The 23,507-nt window shown below is 42.4% G+C and overlaps 1 protein-coding gene across 3 annotated transcripts in view; it reads left to right on the top strand.

Moving 5' to 3' along the window:
* Positions 1-6,924: 6,924 nt before the first annotated feature.
* Positions 6,925-23,507, top strand: part of LOC309344586 (FRAS1-related extracellular matrix protein 1-like) — a 115,997-nt gene continuing 99,414 nt past the window's right edge. For 2 of the 3 annotated variants that reach the window (XM_081867091.1, XM_081867093.1), the window contains exons 1-3: positions 6,930-7,221; positions 21,978-22,483; positions 23,312-23,406. In XM_081867091.1, the coding sequence (XP_081723217.1) occupies positions 22,244-22,483; positions 23,312-23,406 (335 nt within the window). In that variant the 5' untranslated portion in view covers positions 6,930-7,221; positions 21,978-22,243. Of the gene's footprint in view, positions 7,222-21,977; positions 22,484-23,311; positions 23,407-23,507 lie in introns of all 3 variants that reach the window. The other variant, XM_081867092.1, reaches the window with a different exon arrangement.

Here is a 23,507-nt window from a genome sequence, read left to right as displayed (position 1 = left end):
TTTGAAAGAGGCTTTAGGACTCACCCATTGCCTTTTGAAAAAAGTAGAAATATTCCAAGGTGGTAGTTAGGGGAGTAATCAGGGAAGACTGAATCATATCATCATTTCTTGCAAGAGTGCGCACAAAGTACATCTGAGATCTCACTTTAGAGTTTGGGAAGCCCTCCAGTGCAGTTCTGCAGTGTGCAGCAAAATATGAGTTGGTTAAGTGTGTGGTGATTAGACAAGTAAACTCCATACAAAAAAGCAAAAGAAATAAATGAATTCTAAATGGAATCATTAAGCATGGTGGTCCACACTCTTCTAAGCATCAGAACTACCAGATGAATGCAGGCACCATATTTATTTCATTTCATATTTTTATCCTTTCTTTCCAAAAGGAGAGCCAGTCTAGCTGATAAAAGCCATGAAATCAGCATACAGTTATCACAGATAACCAACATAAAGAGAGTCTGGATCAGGCCAATGACCCTCCCAAATCAGCATCCTGTTCTCACGGAGACCAACCAGATACCAGTGAGACACCCACAAGCGGGAGCCAAGCACAAGAGCACTTGTCAACCTCTCCTGCAGTTTACAGCAGGAGCACTGTAGCCTCTGATCATGGAGACAGTGCAAAGCTAGGACCACGGATAGCCTTATCCTCCATGAATTTGTCCAATCCTCTTCCAAAGTTGGTGGCCATCACTGTCTCCAGTGGGAGGGAGTTCCATAGCTTAACTGTGCTAAGTGATACTAACCAGTATCAGAGCAACAAGTCATAGTCCTAGAACCATAAGTATCTGGGAATTTATTTATTTAATGTTTTTAATCAAGTAGGAGAGCCAACATTTAATGTTCATCATGTCTTCCATTCTGCTTTGACATCCGCACTTTGCTAACACCAACAGTGCTGCTGCCTGAATCATTGTGGTATTGAATTCAATTCAATATTTTAATACTGGAAGCTAGCTTTCTAGTCCTCTCCTGGCTATTTAATAGAGTCTCTAGCTGCATTATTCCTGCATGGCAGGGGCTGGACTAGATGACCCTTGGGGTCACTTCCAGCTTCTACAATTCTATGTTTCTACCTCTAAACAAGTTCTAATATCAAAGAGTGCATTTTCTTTTTGCTTTTTTGCATATTTGTACTTCTGTTATGTTTATTGTTCTGATTTGTTTGATTTACTTTAATAAAAAAACCCACCCCTAGTGGATTAAATGTCTACCCTTCTCTTCATAGTTGCACAAAATGTGTTACATCTATGCAATTTGACCTGCTTTGGAAACACTAGTTTTATTAAACGATGCCTACCTACTTGAATATTGTCCTTATTCCATGGTTATTGCTATGATTTATGAGAGAAATTCAGCATTGCACTGTTATGATCCTTCTGTCAGTGCAAGCATTTCTGCCAGACAGAATAATCTCCCCTCCCCGCTGTGTTGTTCTGTTTCCCCCCCAACCCTCACCCCAAGCTGACTTGGGGGGGGGGGCATGGGGGGAGGAGTAAAGGGAAGGCCCTGTTGCACTAGCAGGACTTGTTGTGCTGGCTTCTGCTAGCACAACTGTTGGAGTTTAACCCAGCCCGGGAAGTATTGATCTGTTTTTCCTTTCCAAGAAGTTCCGTTTGCACCACTTAAAGAAACTTTTACAAAAGTATTTTCCAGCATATATATATATTCCTTCAATTCATTAAGGATCAGCCTCCAAACAATACATTCTTTAAGCCCTTTGGGTTCTTACCTTTGAAACTTGATATTGGAATTCGCACAATCCCTAACGCTTACGGCTTTCTCGCCATGTACAGAAATGCATTCCCATTAATCAAAAGAAAAGCTGAGTAAAGCGGTACAAGCGGTAGTCTCATTCAAGCAAATTAAAAGGCAGAATCATTATTAAATGGCAGTTCTGCTAAACATCTTCTGATGGAAGGAGTAATGGGGCACACTACACAGCATTGGGTGACTTTGCCAAAAATGTGACACCGAGCGACACAATAAATGAATGCATAAATAGTTATTGTTCAGAAGGGATAGTCATAAATCACCAAGCGAGCCACAGGACGTTTCCCCCCACCCTTCTTCGGTCAGGCTTCAAATGTGATCAACCTTCAGCTATAATATTAGTAAGAGCAACACCCGCCTTTCTTGTTGCATTAAAAATGAGGCAGCCATGGAGAACATGCCATCTCCCCACAGTAGTATATGGTATGTGAAACCTGAAGCTCAGCAGTAAACTTTAGACCAGCCAACAGAATCTGCAGACAGGAGAGAATTTTTGAGGAATACAAGCAAGTATTTGGTTGTTCTAAGAGGCTATTAATCATAAAATATTTAACAACCCGTGAGATGGCAGTGTCACCATTGTGAAATTAGCTGAGCATTGTGATAAATAGGTATGTATGGACAAAATAAGTTGATCAATATAACTTTTCTGCAAACCCTTCATATCTTCAGTAACATGAGCTCCTCGCAGTTGATCCTACTGATTTATATTGAAATCCTGTTCATGTATACTCAGAAATAAGCCCCACTGAGTATGACTTACTCCCCTCCCCCCAAGTAATCATGTATAGGATTGTAGAATGAAAGAACATTCAGCCTGCATCCATTGTACCATACTTAGGAAAAGTGTTTGAGCATATTTTGGCAGCCCAACTCTAGGTATCTCTGGACAAACCTGATTGCTTGCATGCTTTCTACTTGGGTTTCTGTCCTGTTTGGGGGGCCAAGTGCCTCAGGTGTTGTGTTCATAGGTGCCAACTCTGAGGGGCCCTGGGTTCTTTGCCATCCACAAAATTTCCACTGTGGGTGCCTAAGCGCGTCCACAGCTGCAGTGGGCCCCAACAGAGGCCCTACCGGGGAGGGGGAGGCCCTGGCCCAGTTGCTGCCACCGGAGAGCCACCGGAGACAAGGTAGCGGGTGGGAGGCAGAACATGCATGCACATGATGGCGTGAGTGATGTCATGACATCACATTGTGTGCGCGTGCCATTGGGTACCCACAATCTGGGGCCCAGGTCGGCGCCACTGGTCCTGTTGATGGCTACAAGGCTCCCACAATGTTGGGACCCTATGATGGTCTGTTTAGGTCATGCTGGCTAGAGCTGATAGGAGTTGGAGTCCAATAAGTCTTGAAGGCCACAGGTTCCCCACTTTTGCATAAGCAGTATAGTGGGAGACAAACATGATACATTCAAGGACTGTTTGGAGCTAAAGTCGAGAGGTATGGAGAGATCACTCAGCAAAGCACATTTCACAATGCACCCTAAGCTCCCACCAATACAAAAAGAAATACTTGTTTTGTAATGGTATTGCGTGTATATGATAGTGGCTGTGGGTCGTCCAGCTTGGCTTGCCTCAGTCTGACTCCTGAATTGTTCTTAACTAATAGGATTCACACCAATTATTTTGGCAGCTGTTGCTTACTCAGAAAGCAGAGTCCCTCCTTTGTGTAGTTCTTTCGGAGAGAGGCTGTTTTTAATCCTCCAGACATGGATCCACTCCACTGCATCAACAGATGAAAGTAGCGATTCAGCTTTCACAAGAATGCCACTGCCTTGGAGTTCAAGGGACCAAAGGTGACTGGCGGTCTTTGTTTGAGAGCAATGACAGGAAGCCACCTGAAAAAATAATGGCATAGTGCTCTTTGTTCTAAGAGAGATTTTAAGGAAATGACTTTTTTCTCTCAGGATAGCGTTTATATTTTCCCCAAATGTATATTTCTTCCTCAGTTACTCTAAACTAAAATTTAGTTATGTAGAAATTATATATGTGCTCTGCTTCATAATTTAGAATAAAAAAAGGGTGGGGGAGAATGACCTATGGATTTTGTGCATGATTCATTCAAAGTTGAGTACTTTATGTCCCCTTTGTTTTCAGTGGAAAGGTTAAGAGCATGCTTAACTTTGACTTCAAAAAAGTTTCACTTTAACTGTGATGTGCATTCTGTCTGTTTTAGGATTTGCTTTCTTGCTGCTGAAAATTTGGTATGATGATGAAAGATTCTCCTGCTTTCACTGCTGTTCTAAAGACTGCATAGCATGTTAAGGTACTCCCTGATGGAGGTTTTTCTTGTGGCACCCACTGCCTCAAATCTGCCTTTGAGATGCCCACCGCTCCTAGTTCAAATGGTAAACTTGGGACAAGCAGGTCAGTGAAGATCAGCTGGCTCAGGCCCTTAAAGCAAGTGGTACAAAACCCCCGGATGCTTTATATCTTGCATGCAATTCTTTTTCTGGGAGAGCACTTGCGTTTTTAATAGCAGAACGACAAAAGACATTCTGCAAGTGACATTTCTATGCAATGTGGGTGCATTGGTAGAAAAGCTGCCACCTGCCCGTACACATTAGAAATTGCCCAGGCTTGTGAAAGAGTGTTTTTTTTTTTAAGCATGCCCTGATAATTTCAAATGCATAAATTCAGATTTAAATATGTATAGGCTAAAATTCAGAACTGGAAGGCTAGGGCAAAATGTCTTACTCATCTACTACATGGAACATTTGAAGCATGGAGTTTTAAAAAAATTGACTAAGAGTGCTTTGTTGTTTATTTCCATGTTTAATGGTTTTAAAAATGCACGTTAAGCTCAGTTACTAAGTTGCCGCTGCACTTCTTCAGGTAGTTAGCCTGAAACTAGGTAGTTTAGCTTGGATCATTCTCCGTGATACAGCTGGTCCCCCACCTCAGCTGTCTTGCGTGCTCCCTCAGGCAAAGTTAATTCTTTATCTGCCATGGGAATTGTCTGTGGTAGGGGGAGTGTCAGCCTTACTGAAGTTTTTTATGATGAGTCATGACATGCTGACACTCCAGTTCAGTACACAACAGTCAGAGAAGTGTATAAATTAGCTGTTGCCTTCTGGAGAGTAGCTTCTGGTACACAATTCTTTGAAGACTGTTCACTTCATCCTTTAATATTAACTCTCTCTATGTAAGTATCATGATTAGCTCGCTGGTGTATAATGTGTATCATGCCACCTATTTACACATTGGTTGATAACTATTGTACATGTTTTTGGAGCGTCATTCAGTCACATGGGTTGTTCTGTTTTATCAAGTTCCACCACTTTGCTTCTGATAAGGTTTCTAATAAGGACTCATCCCATTGGTTCCTCTGTGTCTATGACCTAGAGGTAGCTCTTTTTGACAAACTGGTTTTTTAAAAAAATGGACCAAGAAATTAGCAGAATTGCACCTCGTCCAAGCTGGGTGCATTTTTAAAAACAGGTACAAAGTTCTAAAAATAAACAATCCTAGCGAAAATCTACATGTGTGTTTAGAGAGACACTGCATTGTACTACTGCCTGTGAAAATACTGGTTGAGTGTGCAAATCCGCTATGTGTGAACAGGCATTTCATAAGTCAGCAGACAAGAATATTATTGGATGCTTTGTATAACTTGTTCTGAGCTCTTTATTGCACTGCAGTGTAACTTTCTGCACTCGTTATGAACTAATTATTAAACACATACCCAGTGTGTTCCTAGTGAACTTTTTTCTCCAAATGTGAAATCCTATGTGACCAAAATGGCTATATCTACACACAAGAGGGAGGGATCAACAGGCGTGGGAAAATCTCAAGTTTGATAAAGTAGGAAAAGTTTTTAGGGAGAGAAAACCACCACCACCACCAGAGGGGGGAAAAGTCATCTCTCCAAACATCCCAAGGAAGAGTGATCATACTCAAGAGTGTAAAGAATGTCAACTGACCATGGTGGAGGGGAGAACATAAAACACATTTTGTTGCAGATCTCCCTCCCTCCCTCTCATCTATAATAGCCTGGTGCTATTTGGACTGATAGTGACTAGTCCTCCTTGCAACAGTGGGGGATCAATTACAATGTTCAGCCCTTGAGGAAATGTGGAACCTGAATGAATTCTGACAGCTGTGATGGGGCAATCAGCCTGCTCAATTGTTTGGGCCACCAGAAGCAAAATGGCTAAGTTGTGCTAGGCAAGGAACAAAGAGAGGCAGGAGTGCAGCGATAGAAACCACCTACCAAAATGTCAGCACGCAAGCAAACAAGCACTTATGACTTGTAGTGATGGTTAGGTGTTTTTGAATGGATTTTCCAGAGTGAGGTGATTAAATGCTTTTAAAAGTACAGGATGGAATTCTGAAAACATCCTTGTCGAGTAGATGCTGTGAAAAACCTGTGTGTGAGAGCAGCACTGATTCCACAACAAGTTCCCACATGGAAGCAACCTTGCAGAATTAGGCTCAGATCCAGAGTGACTTCAGTGGACCCAGCAGTGCATTCAGAAGTAGGCTCTCCTCTCATGGCTTGATATTCTGCTTCCAAAAGGAACTTCAGAATTGGCTTCTAATACAGCTAAACTTGCTGCCAAAAGGGTAAAAATAAAAATACCATTAGTATTCTCAAACAGGGAGTGGACTTTGGATACATAAAGATTCCTTAAATTGGATCTCAATAAACTATCCTGGTAAGTTTAAGATCTGCTACAAAATTACAATGGAGGCAGGGGAAAGAGAACATGAAGGCAATTTAATAATATCACACTGTTTCCCTTCATGTTGGCCTTGTTTTCTTAATGGTTCAAGCCCCATTAAGCCCTCAAAAGCATTCTGAAATACTTCTAACACATTCTAGGACTGAAGTTAGAATTTGTGCTGTGTGGCTCTTAAGCATATTTACTCAGAAGTTGGCCCCCCTGAGGTTAAGGTGGCTTCATGACTAGTAGGCAGGTTTTGGATTTCAGCCTTCACTTCTTGTATCTTTTCTGCAAAAGAGGTCAGCTGAATCCCTATTTGTCACGATTCCTTAATTATCATGGAGCCTCTAATCCAGGCCACAAATTCCTCACTGCCCATTCTCCCTGAGTCAGTCTGTCTGTCTCTCTCTCTTTTCCCCCCTTCAGAATGCGTATCTAATAGCAACCAATGACTTTTCCTATTTTCTCACTTGGAATCTGTTTTGGAGCTTGGAATTGCTATCTCACTTGAATCAGTAACATCTGTGAGTAGTGGGCCAGCTTGACTTAGACAGATTTCCTGCATTTTAAGGTTTTGTTTTTTTCCTTCCCCCTCTGAGGAGATTGCTCTGGGACAATTACATTTAATGCCTCTTATTTCTTTCCCTTGCTCTGGATTAGCTTGACTTGAAGGATTTGAAAGTGACTTTGAGGAGCATTACCACCATTTTGAAAAAAAGTTCCACTTTCAAAGCACTTGAAAAGAAAAAGTTTGAGGGGGATTCCTAAAGCTGTATTGCAGCTTGCAGGTATGGCTTTGATTTTTCCTTTTCTTGGCAGGCTTGCTAGCTTTCCATTCCCTTTCAGAAACATTATTGGGTGACTAGAGGACAGGCATTTAAAAAAGGAAGAAAGAAAAACTGTTATACTGTATTAGACAAGAGCAGACAGAAAAGGTGCTGCAATTTCACGCTAAGAATTAAGTAGGCACTTTGACTTAAAATGCCCGTTAGAAAATATGCTTTTCAGTACAAATAGCATGATTGTGTATTTTTAAAATATATACTGTATCTGGTGTTTACAAAAGACAGAAGAGCATTATTTTATTAAATTCAAAGTATGTTGAGATGTCTCCTCTCTCTGCCATAGGAATATCCTCTAGCAACATACTGTCCCCCCCCCCCCAATTAAATGATTGTGCATTGGCAGACTAAAGGATGTGTTTGCTGCTATCCAAACTGCAGCTTTTCTGTTTTGAAGACTTCTTTGTCATGGCAAGTGATCTTCTTGTTGCTGGTTCAGCAGACAACAAAGGTGTCACTCTCCCTTTCTAGATGGCTGTTAATAAATTATTCATGCAACTAGCTAGGAATCTGGATTTTCATGTGAATTGCAGTGGCATTTTTTTCTTCTTCTCCTGCAGACTCCCACCATTTAAATAGACTTTTTTTTTTTTACACACCTGCATGCTTCAGGCAATCAGGTGTTTAAAATCACAGATGGGCTGTTCTGCTCTGTCTCTCCCCCCCTCCCCTCCAGTGAGTTGCTTATCAAAGGAGTCCTGTGGATACTTTTGTCTTTTTATCCATTCTTGTGTGGGAATTCTACCCACCCCCTAAACTAATTAGCATGAGGGGAAAGGGGACTCTAACGGGACTCTGCTAATTAGCATTGGGGATCCCGTAACTTGGCTTATTAATTTTAAACTTAAAAGATGCAGGTGCATTTTCAGCCTTGCTCTGTAGGAGAGGGAAGCTTTAGAACTCCTGTATTGCCCCTTACAATTGAGAATAACTGGTGTGTGTGTATAAAGTCTGTCAGCAAATTGTCTAACTGCTACTGGAACTGAGAACTGTGTACAATGAAAGGACTGATTATGTTCATACTACTCTGTTTTCCCATGGCAAAAAAAGAGTGAGCCCTGCAGCTAACAACAAAAGGTGGGTTACTAGCAGCCTCAGTGTCTCAAGGAAACAGATATTTTGCATAAGAGGATTTTTTAAAATCCAAATTTGTGAAAGACACGTAACTGCTGTTTGAGTTGTTGTTGTTTTAAGTTGGAAGGTGAGAAGTGAACATTAGAAAGCATAACCAGTTTCCTAGATGTGGTAATGAAGTAAAATAACTGTATGATAAAGGTGGATAAGATGTTATGTTGTTTTACAGCAGCAACAATATACAGCAATTAGAGATGTCCATATCAGCAGGGAGCCGCAGTGCACCTCATAAACGAGCAAGGCTTCTCTGACCCCTTTTATACTGTAACAGGAATCATCAGTGTGTTGTACTTCCTGTTTTGGTGCTTCATCTGTAACATTCAAAAATGGAAAGTTGCCATCTTGTTCCCCCGTATGAAGATACATGTAATGTCTTAATGGAGGAGACTCATTGACTCTGTTTTTGAACTTTACAGAAGCAGTGGTATGCTTCCTGTTTTTAGCACTTAATGGAATGTGTGCAATCACCAGCCACACTCAGTTGATTTCCTGAAGGCACAAAGGCTTAAAGAGGTGGTGGGAATACACATGCAACTATTACCCACAACCTTCCCTTGTCTTGTGGACTGCTTTTCACACCTTCACGTGTTCAGCATTAAAATCTGCAGCGGGTTTAAAAATATGTTCAGTTCAGAAGCATCCCTGCAATTGAGAACTTTGCCTTATCAGAGTTTCCAAATGTGGGGAGGTTTTTACAAGTGTTCTGCTGAACACATGTGGAAACTCCCTTTGGGTGTGTGGAGATCTGAACAGTCGGCTGTATGTGGGGATGTTGGAACGACTACAGTTTTACTTCAACTCAAACACAGCAGGGACCTACCCATTCCTGACATCAGGCTTGGGAAAAGGTAGACTTGGTTTGCCAGAAATGGCCTGGGCAGGCAAATCTCCAAGCCCCCTTGGGCCTAATTTGGCTCCTCACTGCTGACTTAGGCAATCTATGATTGTCATAGATGACAACCTGTGGGTTCTTTGCCTTTAAATGAACTTATGTGTTTTATATTTGGTCACTTTAAAAAATTGTGATACTTGGAGTTTATGCATTTGTATGTACATAATTGTGTTTTGGAGTCAAGATGCATTCATGCCAAACTCAGAGACTTATCTTCTGAAAACTAGGGGGATGGCCTAAAGGCAAAGGCCTGAAGGAAACAGATACATATATACACCAAAATTGTTTTCTCAAAATGTATTCTCAAACTCTCCCTGAAAGCCGAACAATGGGGGAAATAATTGACAAGGGATAAGTGCAAGATAGTAGGAACTCCCCACACTTATTTCTTTTAAGAAAAGATTGGGATTGGGGAGGATTTCAATTTGCTCCATAATTTGGAGTGAACTCCGCTGATATACATCTGACAGGCCATTCTTGGATCATAATATAGACATGTTGAGGCATCTAATCATAAGCCTGCATGTTTATCAAAGCTTCTATATATTTCAATCAAGGCTTGTATTTAAAAATGAGCTTAAAAAAAGGATTTTCAAATGTTTCGTGCCAGGCAAAAGACCAGCTGCCTAAAAGAACCTTGGCAAGATGTTTTTCCTCCTAAGACAAGAAGGGCCCCATTGATTTATAGTAGAAAAACAATTCTCAAAGTCATAAAAAAGGGAGAATTACATATGCTGCCCCAAGGCTGAGAAAACACCATTAGGAATGGGGAAAGATAATACTAAAGTGCCTCCCAGTAAAATGAGCCAGATCTTCTTTCTAAGGTTAAAAGGCCAGGAGCAATGGGGAGAAACATTTAGCTGGAAAGAGAACATTTTTGGGGAAGTCTCTTCTAAAGCTGTTTCTTAAACTGAGAGAGTTAAAAAAAGGTTAAAATGTGTTAAATGTTGGAAAGGCAACTGGCTTGGCAGAAGAAGCAGCTTCTTCCTATTTTATTTTGAGGCTGGAGAGGAGGGGGAAAGGGGGAGGTGCAAACTTAAGAGGCTTCTTTTAAAAGCTGTGTTTTATTGAGTTCCTTCCTTTTCACTTTGAGAAGCTTTATTCTTTTAAGAGGCTACCTATGATAAATGTATGAAATATATTAGCTTAAATATATTGGCTTAAATGTAATTATGCAAAGGATTTAAGGAATGCTAGATTCTTATTTCATATGGTTGTAAGAGTTGTATTTATCCTGAAATTAAGTCAGCCACCAGCCCCCCCCTTGCCAGACAGAAGACGCCATCCGGGCAGTCTTGATATATAGTTGTCAGGCATTTTGTTTAGAAACATTAAATGAAGGAAATCTTTCAATGTTGATGTGAAACTCAAGATCCTTGACATCTGTTGAACATAAAATGTAAGATTAAACCATTTGTTTTAGAAGGCAATAGGGCAAGAAGGGCAAGAGGTGAGCTGGTAATTAAGATTCCATGTAAGATATATTATTACTTATTTGTCATTTATATATAGCTCTTTGTCTCCCATATAAGGGCAAGGAAGTGGGTGTATCTTTTGTGGGTGTATCTTTTGTGATTGGCTCTAGCAAACAGCCAATAGGAATTTCAACCAGGCTGATTGGACAGAGGCAGCCACAGGAGGAGCAAAGGGGGCTGGATTAAGGGAATATAAGTGCTGGCCAGAATGGCAGGAGGCCAGGCCAGAGCTTGGTAACCACGTACCACTGAGCCTCTTATTTATTTGTCTGACAAATAAATTACTATTTTAATTTCTCTATTGCTGCGTTGAATATTTCATTCCAGCTAAGCGTTAACCACAAGCAGGGTGCTACATTTTATGGTGCCGTGACTCGGATAAGTGGTCTGCTGGAACGCAGCCCCTTCGCCCTACTGGGCAGGGTACAAGAGAGAGGACAACTGCTTACCCAAAGCGCGCACTGGTAATTTTTTCCAGGGGGAACGCAGAAGACTCGTCTGTCTGATACCCTGCTCACTGGCGGCGACGGACCGGGGGAAACAGGGAACCAACCAAGGGTAAGTGCACAAAGGGATTTTTGGCCCTCCAATTAATTGGGAGGAAGAGAAGTCTTGATCAAACTTCTGCGTCTCAGTAAGGGGAAACTGAGTACGCTAGGTGGTTGGGTACATCAGATGGTGATCTGGTGTAGGGAAAGGGAAGGATTGGGAGGTAGAGTGTGGTGAAGTATCCAGCGCATTGTATGTGTGAGAAAGTACAGAGCAATCTGTAGCTGACCCGAGTGTGGAGTGGGCAGTACTTCGATTCCTAGTGAGGCGACTCCATCTAGGCAAGGAAACCCACGAAGCGCGTCTGTGAGTGACTGAGTGGATACTTCACAGGGCCATACAATGGGAGTTGGGGGTTCAAAGGGGGAAAATACACCTCTTGAGTGTATGTTAAATAATTTTAAGAAAGCCTTCTCAGGGGCATATGGAGTCAAAATGACGCCAGAGCGCTTGAGAACGTTATGTGAACTAGAATGGCCAAAACAAATTACTGGATGGCCATCCCAGGGAACCTTTGATATAAATTTAGTAAGCAAACTTTGGACTGATATCGCCAAAGAAACTGGAGGGTGCCCAGAACAATTTCCATATATAGATTCCTGGCTGAGCACATTAAATAAAAATCCTCCATGGATAAGGGAATGCAAAGTCAAACGATGCAAATTATTGGCTGTAAAAGCCGAAGCTAGGAAAGGAATCTTGCCAAATAAACTCAAACCCATTTTTGAGGGGCCAGAGGAAGAGGTGCTTCCACCTCCACCCTATGCTCCACATCGAAGGGAGCTTAATCCAAACACTCCACCAGTTGTAACCCCAAGGCAAGAAACTGGAATGAATAATGGGAGTGGAGTCACAGAGTTTGATTCCTTGATAGATTATGATAAATATCTTCAGGAGGCATTGGAGTTCTATAATAAAGCCCAAGCAGAAGTGGTTATTCCACCTGTGACTCCTAATAGACCTCCATCTACAGTCTCCTTTAGTGGAACAACTGATTGCCCACCCCAAACCCCTGTACATCCAAGTCCCAGAGAAATGTTACAGAAGTTACAGGGAGACCTTGCTCGGTCAGCAAGCAATACAGCCAGGCGTATAAAGCTGCTAAAAGAACGCCTTGCGACAGATACCATCCCCTATGATTTGAGGCCCCTAGAGCAAAGTAAAGAGAAAGATCACGTAGTAGCCCCTCTTAGAAGAGTATTTGATGCACTTGAGGAGCCTGCGCTGGTTAATGGGCAACCCGGACCACGGCCACCTCGAACTTCGACCCTGCAATATATTCCATTCACAACTACAGATCTGATGAATTGGAAAACACACACCCCATCTTTTGCAGAAAAACCTCAGGCTATGATGGACTTGGTGACTTCAATAGTAAATACTCATAGCCCTACTTGGACAGATTGTCGCCAGCTCCTAAATACTCTGTTCACCACTGAGGAAAGGAGAGACATAATTGAAAAGGCACAGATATATTTGCGTGAGCAGGCCAGAGCGGGAAATATTTATAATATTGACCGTCATCTCCAAGATAACTTTCCCTTGGAAGATCCTAATTGGGATCCAAACAATGCAATTCACCTGGCCAGACTTACCACCTACCGCCAGACACTTGTGCAAGGTATCCGCAGGGCATGCCAGAAGCCCACTAATATGTCTAAAGTTTCAGAAGTAGAACAAAAACCAAATGAGAGTCCGGGAGACTTTTTAGAGAGGCTGCAAGAAGCCTATCGTATATGGACTCCTTTTGACCCTGAAGCCCCTGAAAACAGTAGAATGATTACTGCTACATTTGTGGCCCAGTGCGCTTCTGACATTCGTAAGAAAATTCAGAAATCAGAAGGATGGGAAGGGATGCTGATGAGCCAAATTATGGCCATTGCACGCCGAGTTTATCGGAATAGGGATGAGGCTGAGAAGCAAGAGAAGAAGAAGTGGCAGAAGGAAAAGATGGTAATGCTAGCCACAGCAGTGAAGCAAGACCACCGCCCCTTAAATGGAGGGCGAGGGCGAGGAAGGAATCCACCACTGGGAAGGAATCAATGTGCAAATTGCAAGAAGGAGGGTCATTGGAAGCGGGAGTGTCCTGAACCCCTGAGGTTGGAAGAAGTGCGCCCAGGCCCAGGCCCAGGCTCCGGCCCAAGAAACCGGGGACGGGGAATGATCCGAGATGGAAGATATCAGAGACCAGGACAGGGACGGAGTAGAGACAATTTCATTGGACTGGCAGAAGAGGATTTTACCCAAGACTAGGAACGACCGGACTCCATAAAGTTAGGCTTCCAGGAGCCCACGGTCACGATTCAATTAGGGAGCCATTTAATAGATTTTATGATTGATACTGGGGCTGAATACTCGGTACTCCCAGAACTATTGCAGAAAAAGGCATCTAAAAGTGTAGTCATTAAAAGTGCCACTGGACAGTCAGCCAAGAGGTCTTTCCTCCAACCTTTGGAATGCCAGATTGGGGGACATCGTTTAACCCATCAGTTTTTGTATATACCTGAGTGTCCAATACCTCTCTTAGGTAGAGATATGCTGTCCAAATTGCAGGCCCAAATCACTTTCACTCCTCGAGGTCCAGAAATGAAACTGCCATCAAAAGCAGCAGGAATAATTACCCTCTCAGTACCTAAGGAACAATCATGGCGCCTAATGTCAGCCTTGCAAGTCCAACCCACATTGGATACAGAATTAAACAAGCTCCTCCGAACTCTACAGGTGCCACCAGGAGTATGGGCTGAAAATAGCCCACCAGGAATGGCTAAGAATATAGCTCCAATTGTAGTAACCCTAAAACCTATGGCTACCCCTGTATCTGTAAAGCAATATCCCTTACCCCGGCGAGCAGCGGAGGGCATCCAGAAACATTTGGACCGCCTATTAAAATATGGTCTGCTTAAGCCTTGCCAATCAGAATGGAACACACCCCTTTTGCCTGTTCGAAAACCTGGGACAGATGAATATAGGCCAGTGCAGGACTTGAGGCTCGTAAACCAGGCTATCGAGACCTTGCACCCAAATGTGCCAAACCCATATACCTTGCTGAGTTTGATCCCACCAGAAGCAACATTTTTTACTGTATTGGACTTGAAAGATGCATTCTTCTGTTGCCGGCTGGCACCACAGAGCCAACCTATATTTGCCTTCCAGTGGGAAGACCCTTTGACAGGAACAAAAGGCCAGCTAACCTGGACAAGATTGCCCCAAGGATTCAAAAATTCCCCAACTTTATTTGGCACTGCCTTGGCGAGGGATCTAACAAGTTACCCCTCAATACCGGGAGAAAAGGTGGTTCTGCAATATGTGGATGATCTTATACTAGCTGCAAAGGATTTTGATACCTGTAAAGAAGGGACAGAGGAACTGCTCCACTTGCTCTGGGAAGCTGGCTACCGAGTTTCCCAGAAAAAGGCACAGTTATGTTTAGAAAAGGTCAAATATTTGGGCTTTGACATCTCACACCAACAACGAGCATTGAGACCAGAGAGGAAAGAAGCTATTTGCCTTATCAAGGAACCTACCACAAGAAAACAACTTAGGGGATTCCTGGGAACAGCAGGGTTTTGTAGACTATGGATACCTGATTTCAGTAGTCTGGCCAAGCCCTTACATGAAAGCACTCGAGGTGCAGAAAAGGACCCATTCGTATGGGGACCTGAGCAGAAACAAGCCTTTTTAGTTATCAAACAGCGACTTATGGAGGCACCAGCCCTTGGATTGCCTAATTCGGAAAAACCCTTTCAGCTGTATGTACATGAACAGAATGGGATTGCAGCGGCAGTCCTGACCCAGAGATTAGGAAGTTGGAACCGTCCAGTAGCTTATTTGTCTAAACAATTGGACTCAGTAGCAAAAGGATGGCCTCCATGCCTAAGGGCAGTAGCGGCCACTGCGAGCCTTGTCAAAGAAGCTGATAAATTTACCTTTGGCCAGACGATGTATGTGAATGTACCTCATGCTGTTCTGACACTCATGGAATATAAGGGTAGTTATTGGCTAACGAACCCAAGGATGGCTAGATACCAAGGCCTATTGTGTGAAAATCCCAGGATTCATCTACGAGTAGTGAATATGCTCAATCCAGCGACTTTGCTGCCCCTACCAGAGGTAGATGATGAGGAATCACATGATTGTCTCCAAATAATGGATGAAGTTTATTCCAGTAGACCTGATCTGAAAGATGAACCATTAAAAAATCCAGATGTTGTATATTATACTGATGGTAGCAGTTACCTGCATGAAGGTGCCAGACGAGCAGGATATGCTGTGGTCACCAATGAGGAAGTTGTGGAAGCTGAAGCTTTGCCTGCTGGCACCTCAGCACAAAAGGCTGAACTTATAGGTTTAACTAGAGCTCTGCAATTGGCAGCCGGATGTAAGGCAAACATCTATACTGATTCAAAATATGCCTTCTTAACCCTGCATGCACATGGAGCTCTATGGAAAGAAAGAGGTCTAATCGGAGCCCACGGGAAGGCTTTGAAATATGGACCTGAAGTAGAAATCCTGTTAGAAGCAGTATGGGCTCCAGAACAGATTGCTGTAATGCACTGCAAAGGTCATGGACGAGGAAGGGATCCAATAACCAGAGGAAATCATGCTGCTGACAAAGCAGCCCGAGAGGCAGCCCAAAAGCCTGTGGGAGGATTTATAGCAGCCCTCATACCAGAGGTAGTTCCAGAAGAAGTTAAACCTCACTATACCCCAGAAGAGAGGAAGTGGGCTGAACAGGAAGGAGCAGTTGTGAAGGACGGTTGGATGATCCTGCCGGACAATAGGATTTATGTACCTCATCATCTAGCAGGCACAATTGTAAGAAATTATCATGAATCTACTCACCTTGGCGGTACTGCAACTAGAGAGAGTCTCAGTCGGAAGTTGTATATTATTAATCTATCACAATTAGCAACTTGCATTTCACAGAAATGTGTTCTTTGTGCTAAAAACAATCCCAGGCAGGGACCGGTACAACCTCCTGGAATTCAGCATGTGGGATACGTCCCCATGGAAAGCCTAATTGTGGACTTCACAGAGCTGGTCCCTTCTAAGGGATTCAAGTATCTCCTTGTGTTTGTAGATACTCTTACCGGATGGGTTGAAGCTTTTCCCACCCGAACTGAAAAGGCACGAGAGATAACTAAAAGACTCCTCACTGAATTGATCCCAAGGTTTGGATTACCTAGATGCATTGGAAGTGATAATGGGCCAGCGTTCATTGATCAAGTAGTACAAGATGTATGTCGAGTCCTACAAGTAAAATGGAGACTGCATACAGCATATAGGCCTCAGAGTTCAGGGAAAACTGAAAGAATGAATCGGACTCTGAAAACCCAATTGGCAAAATTAACCCAGGAAACGGGATTGGGATGGGTAGATGTGTTACCCATAACACTGTTTCGTGTTCGGTGTGCACCCACAAAAAGACTTAAGTTGTCACCTTTTGAGCTCCTGTATGGGAGACCGCCCTCCTTTGTTCAGGATATTCCAGCTGACCTTAAACAAATAGGAGATCATGTGACACAGGAACAAGTGCAATCTCTCTCCCGTGTTTTTGTTTCTCTTAACAGGTGGGCCCTCGAGCGCACGCCGTGCAGCATTGCCGAGCCGATTCATCAGTTCCAGGCTGGCGATAGCGTATGGGTGAAAGAGTGGAAACGTGATCCACTTGCACCTAAGTGGCGTGGACCTTACACCGTCTTGCTCTCTACTCCAACAGCGGTGAAGGTAGCTGAGGTGACCCCCTGGATTCATCACTCTCGTTTGAAGAAGTCTGAAGGCAGTTGGACGTGCAAAGGTGACCCCTCTAATCCTTTAAAACTAACTCTCTCCAAAAACCCCTGTATCTAGCCCTACCGGGAACGGGCTAGGTCACGGGCAACATTTGACGACCGGCCTGCTGCAGCCACAACCTGGAAGCTGGCTGACCTGCGCACGCCTGAAGCTTGAGGAGCGTCTGAACCAGCGACTGTGAACGGAAAGATTCTCTAATACAATTGATTGACTGCCCCCCCCTTGTGGAACAATTATCAGAGATATTACTCATTGGGGATCCTCGGGATATATGTTTTGGTCTTGGTGGTTCCCCATTTCTGTCACTGGGGGAATTATATTGGGGCTAATAATTATTTGCTATCACAATAAGGTAATCTTTTGTGGAAGGAATGCATATACTAGACATCAACATGATTTTATTAATCCTGATCCCTTGGGAAGGGGAAGGGTCCTTGAATCTGACCAAATTGGCTAAATATGGATTCAGCCATGACCACAATATGTGGGTAGGTTTAGCTGAAATGGTAGCTAATGTTGCAAATAGGACCAATTGCCTTGTTTGCTCTCTTGGGCCAGATGATTCAGAGGGAGGTATGCCCTTATTACCGATACCATTAGATGCCATTGGTATGGTAAGCGAAATGCCACACCAAACTGAAATACAGAATTTCCCCGGATGGAACTCAACTAAACCATTACGAGTTATACCTGTACAAGGGGAATTCTGTGTACATAAATCATCAGATGCAGCTGATTCTCCCATGATAGGCTCTTCTCATTGTCACTATACTTGGGATTATAAGAAGAATAGTCATACCTGGGCACACGGTACTACCTATCGAACTCGGAATGCCTTGCCCTGTGCACCTCCTTTTATTCATGCATGGAAAGTGGTGTGGAACATAACTGTGACAGAAGAAGGCAATCTAACATACTGCACTGTGAACTCTCTACCCCTTTTGGTATTTCGCCTTCTGTATTCCCCGTACCAAAAACCTCAGACCCGATGGTTGTGGTGGATATGTGGAGAATGGGCATACAAGAAACTCCCTTCCAAATGGAGTGGGACTTGTTTCTTGGGTTGGGTATTACCACCAATGTGGATTATGCCCACTAGTTCGGCCAGGCGAACACGAAGGAATGCTGATATTTCTCATATAGCAGGAGGAAGTACCCAAAGTTGGAGCGGTACTGATGATTGGCCGCCAGAGCGCATTATAGCCTATTATGATCCTGCCTCCTGGAATCCTGGTGAGCTCATACAAGGGGCACGGGATCCTATTTATAATCTAAACAGAATAATTCGATTGCAAGCAGTAGTGGAACTTGTAACCAATGCAACGGCCCAGAGTTTGAGACTTATTGCACAACAGTTGGATGAAAGTAGAGCCGCCATTTTGCAGCTGAAAATGGGAATGGATTATGTACTTGCCAGGCAGGGAGGCCTATGTGGAGTCTTGAATTTGACAGGGAATGCCTGTTGCTTTAACATTTCTGATAATGGTGAGGCAATCCGTGTGTTGGCCACAAAGATGGAGAATATAGCACATGTCCCAGTACAAACATGGGAAGGATGGGATATGGGATGGCTCACCAATTGGTTACCTAATGTCACAGGACTCAAAGGGATACTATTGTCTTGCTTGTTTTTCTTGACAGTAGTAGTATTGGTTTTATGTATGATGCCATGTATCATTTCATGTTTTAGAAGTACAATTAGCAAGATGGTTTCAAATGAAACTCTACCTCATATCATGGCCCTATACAGAGCTTTACCTCAGGAATATGATGAAGGTCAAGCTATCAAGGACACTTGGGATGAAGGTCCTTGAGCTTGAAAGGGGGGAATGAGGCATCTAATCATAAGCCTGCATGTTTATCAAAGCTTCTATATATTTCAATCAAGGCTTGTATTTAAAAATGAGCTTAAAAAAAGGATTTTCAAATGTTTCATGCCAGGCAAAAGACCAGCTGCCTAAAAGAACCTTGGCAAGATGTTTTTCCTCCTAAGACAAGAAGGGCCCCATTGATTTATAGTAGAAAAACAATTCTCAAAGTCATAAAAAAGGGAGAATTACATATGCTGCCCCAAGGCTGAGAAAACACCATTAGGAATGGGGAAAGATAATACTAAAGTGCCTCCCAGTAAAATGAGCCAGATCTTCTTTCTAAGGTTAAAAGGCCAGGAGCAATGGGGAGAAACATTTAGCTGGAAAGAGAACATTTTTGGGGAAGTCTCTTCTAAAGCTGTTTCTTAAACTGAGAGAGTTAAAAAAAGGTTAAAATGTGTTAAATGTTGGAAAGGCAACTGGCTTGGCAGAAGAAGCAGCTTCTTCCTATTTTATTTTGAGGCTGGAGAGGAGGGGGAAAGGGGGAGGTGCAAACTTAAGAGGCTTCTTTTAAAAGCTGTGTTTTATTGAGTTCCTTCCTTTTCACTTTGAGAAGCTTTATTCTTTTAAGAGGCTACCTATGATAAATGTATGAAATATATTAGCTTAAATATATTGGCTTAAATGTAATTATGCAAAGGATTTAAGGAATGCTAGATTCTTATTTCATATGGTTGTAAGAGTTGTATTTATCCTGAAATTAAGTCAGCCACCAGCCCCCCCCTTGCCAGACAGAAGACGCCATCCGGGCAGTCTTGATATATAGTTGTCAGGCATTTTGTTTAGAAACATTAAATGAAGGAAATCTTTCAATGTTGATGTGAAACTCAAGATCCTTGACATCTGTTGAACATAAAATGTAAGATTAAACCATTTGTTTTAGAAGGCAATAGGGCAAGAAGGGCAAGAGGTGAGCTGGTAATTAAGATTCCATGTAAGATATATTATTACTTATTTGTCATTTATATATAGCTCTTTGTCTCCCATATAAGGGCAAGGAAGTGGGTGTATCTTTTGTGGGTGTATCTTTTGTGATTGGCTCTAGCAAACAGCCAATAGGAATTTCAACCAGGCTGATTGGACAGAGGCAGCCACAGGAGGAGCAAAGGGGGCTGGATTAAGGGAATATAAGTGCTGGCCAGAATGGCAGGAGGCCAGGCCAGAGCTTGGTAACCACGTACCACTGAGCCTCTTATTTATTTGTCTGACAAATAAATTACTATTTTAATTTCTCTATTGCTGCGTTGAATATTTCATTCCAGCTAAGCGTTAACCACAAGCAGGGTGCTACAATGTGCAGTGCTTTTTTTCTAAAAAAAATGTTTAGGGGTATTCTCATTTTGACTCAAGAAAGTCACCCTTTTATAGTTCAAATTGAGAAAAATAAATACAGTAAATGGAGAAAAGTACAAAGATTCACAAAATGTTTAGTGGTATGCATACCTCTGCGTCTCCCCAGAAAAAGAGCACTGGACATGTCTATTGGATCACACCTAGCATGGTCAGCTCCTACACAGAATTAATTTTCTCAACACTCCTAGTCCATAAAGAATAGGAGAGCAATTAAATGGTTTTCATTTTTTGGGGTCTTGGTAGCATGTAAATTAGTTCTCAGAGTGGGAGGAAATGGGAGGATTCTACAAATTAATTATACTATAAAGTAGTTACAATTTAATACTCTCTTTTACCATTAAATCTTATGGAATTGTAACAACCTGTCTGCATATTATTTATTGTGGCAGTAAAATAAATGTTGGACAAAATAATCTCTTATATTGTCTCATAAATGGTAAAAGGAGGAAGTATTTTTAAATATTACACCAATGTGTCTTGTCATTTATTTATGATAGTCGGGGAAGAATGGCTTGAGGAGCACACTACAGTGAAAACACCTCAGAAGGAGAAGGGCCTTCTGGGCTTGTCTTCATTCCTGCTCTTGTTATCAAATGGCGTGATAATGGAAAGAGGAAGAAATAAAGTCACCACCTATACAGGCACATCCTGGGCTTCCAGAAATAGTTGACAATATTTAAGCACAATCAAATAAAAATAGTCAATTGATGGGTCAGTTTAGTTCAGCCTCTCATTTTTCTCACCCTTTGTTAGGACCAGATAAGCACAAGCTATATCCTGGGTGGAATATAGCGAGGAACTGTGTCAGAGACAAACTGTGGTTCTAGTTGACTCCCAAGCAATGGACACCAGCAGACTGGGATGGTTGCCAGCCTTGCTGAATGTGGAATAATATTTGAAAGGCATTTAGCTGTTTGTTTTTTACCGATAAGCAAGTGTTAAAACAGATGCAATAATAAAGCTGAAGGACATAATGGAGTTCATGTTGTCAAATAGCTTTAAACATGTTTTGTTGGAGGGCCTTTTACAGTGGCCTAGGAAAATGCATGTTGCATCTGCCTTCCAAACCTATTTCCCTCAGTATGTTCTTTCATGAAAAGAGGCAATGACATTTCCCACTAGGTGGAGTGAGGGAAAACATTGCAAGTATAATGGAAACCAACTTTCTCTGCCTTCTTGAGTGTGATTGCATCCTCATTGTAACTGAGTATTCATTTCATTATTATTATTTAAACATCCTTAATAAGATTACCTTGCTATTCACCCCACCGCAAATGACATTGTGTGTCTGCTGCATTCTGTGAGTTTTAGGGCACAATCTCAACCCACAACCCAGCAGAGGCAGGCGGGTAGAGCTGCTGTGCCCCAGAGACTTGAAGCTTTCTTCTGTGCCTCCTCTGTCCAAAGTCTATGAGAAATAAAATCCTCATTCCCCAAGTCGATAGGGAACAACAGCACGGGCAGAAGTCTTAAAAAAGGAATGATGTTGGCAGAGTGGAAGCAGAGAAATGTTGCATGGAAATTGGACCCAACTCATAGTAAACTTTCTCGTCGCGTGTCTTCTAAGCTACTGTTTTGCATTTGCGTTGCCTCTTTTTGTTCAAGTAGAGTAACTCTGATTTCTTTGAATAACAGGGGAGCGTTTGCTGTCCGCTGAACACTGTCAATTGGCACATGTGAATCACTCCATTGTAACATCCTAGCTCCTGAACTGCCTTAGAGAAAAGCATTACTGCTAAGTAACTTCGTTTTATTTCTTGAAGATAAAATGAGCCAAAGCACATTTAATCCAAGGGATAGCGGAAGTTCTATTTCTTGAGCAAAAGAGAACAGTAGTCCCAAAATACTATTGTAGCAATTCTTGCTTTGAATGACTTAAAGGAAGCAGCAGCACCAAGAAGATGGAAATTATGAATGCTTTCATAGCATTGACTATTTTTATTGTCCTTGAGAATCTTGAACCTCTAAGAGGAGCCAAGCTGGTCCTGGTGAATAAAGAAATCCACGTTGAAAGAGGACGTGCTGCGTACATAACTGAAAATGAACTACAGTTCAATATTTCTAACGAGAGAGATTCTTGCAAGGTAGAGGTGGTTTTAAATGAGCCTGTGACACAAAGAGTTGGGAAACTTACACCTCAGGTAAGTATCATTAGTCCAGTTTCTTATTGGCTTAATTTCTAATTAGATATGAAATGCAAGTCAGTTTGAATGGAACAGCCATGTTAGTTTAACCGTTCTCATGTTTATGGCTCCATTGTCTCCGTTCGAATCAAGTCATGTCACAAATCTCAGTTTAAATCAAGTCACGTCCTTGCCCAACATTTACACACCATAAAATTGCCTCCTGAATATGAGCAAATTGTGAATGCCAATGTGTGGGCATGGAAAAACAGCTTGCACATGAGTGGTCTCACCCTGTTCTCCTTGGGTTGGCTCAGAAATGAGCAGAACTCCCCCCCCCCAACATCATAAATAACCCATCTCCAGTTCACAAGCCAATTCAACATTTGCAAATAGCCTACACGTTCACCCAGTCTCTTTCTCTCACAACCCGCCTATTCCTTTCAACACAACTTTCCCATTTTGGACAGCAGAAGTGGTGCTCCAGGAACAGCAGAAGGTAACTCTATACCCTCCCTTCCCCTCTTCTGCTCAGCATCTTTTTTATGACCTCGGAGGGGGGGGAACTCCAGTTGCACTTGGGAAACCTATTATTCAAGAGTAATAGGGTTTTGTAGGGTTTGAGGAATTGAGAAGCTGGAGCCTAGGGGCACTAAGAGTAAGGGGTTTAAGGGCTGCTGGAGGGTAAGTGAATAACTCTCTGCCTTGGCTTTTCATTTGTGCTCCTGTACAGCTTGCCTCACTTTTGAATCGGGCTTTTACAAGCTTCATTCACTAGGCCTGAGCACTGAATTTTTGTGGAACAAGTCCATTTTGCTCATTATTTGCTTCTGTTTCTCCTGTTAGGTATTTGATTGCCATTTCTTACCCAATGAAGTGAAATACATCCACAATGGTTGTCCACTGCTAAATGAAGACCGTGTGATGTTGAGAGTATACAGGTTTTGCCTCGTTTTCCTTGAATGCAGTTCTGCATGTATAATTATTTTAGGAGGATACATATATTTGTTAGCATTCCAGGCTCTTAAACAAGGGGGTGCAT

This window comes from Podarcis erhardii (assembly GCF_964252035.2).
Source record: "Podarcis erhardii genome assembly, chromosome: 6".
Taxonomy (NCBI): domain Eukaryota; kingdom Metazoa; phylum Chordata; class Lepidosauria; order Squamata; family Lacertidae; genus Podarcis; species Podarcis erhardii.
Note: the sequence above shows the minus strand (reverse complement) of the source record. Positions and strands in the feature narration are given on the sequence as shown.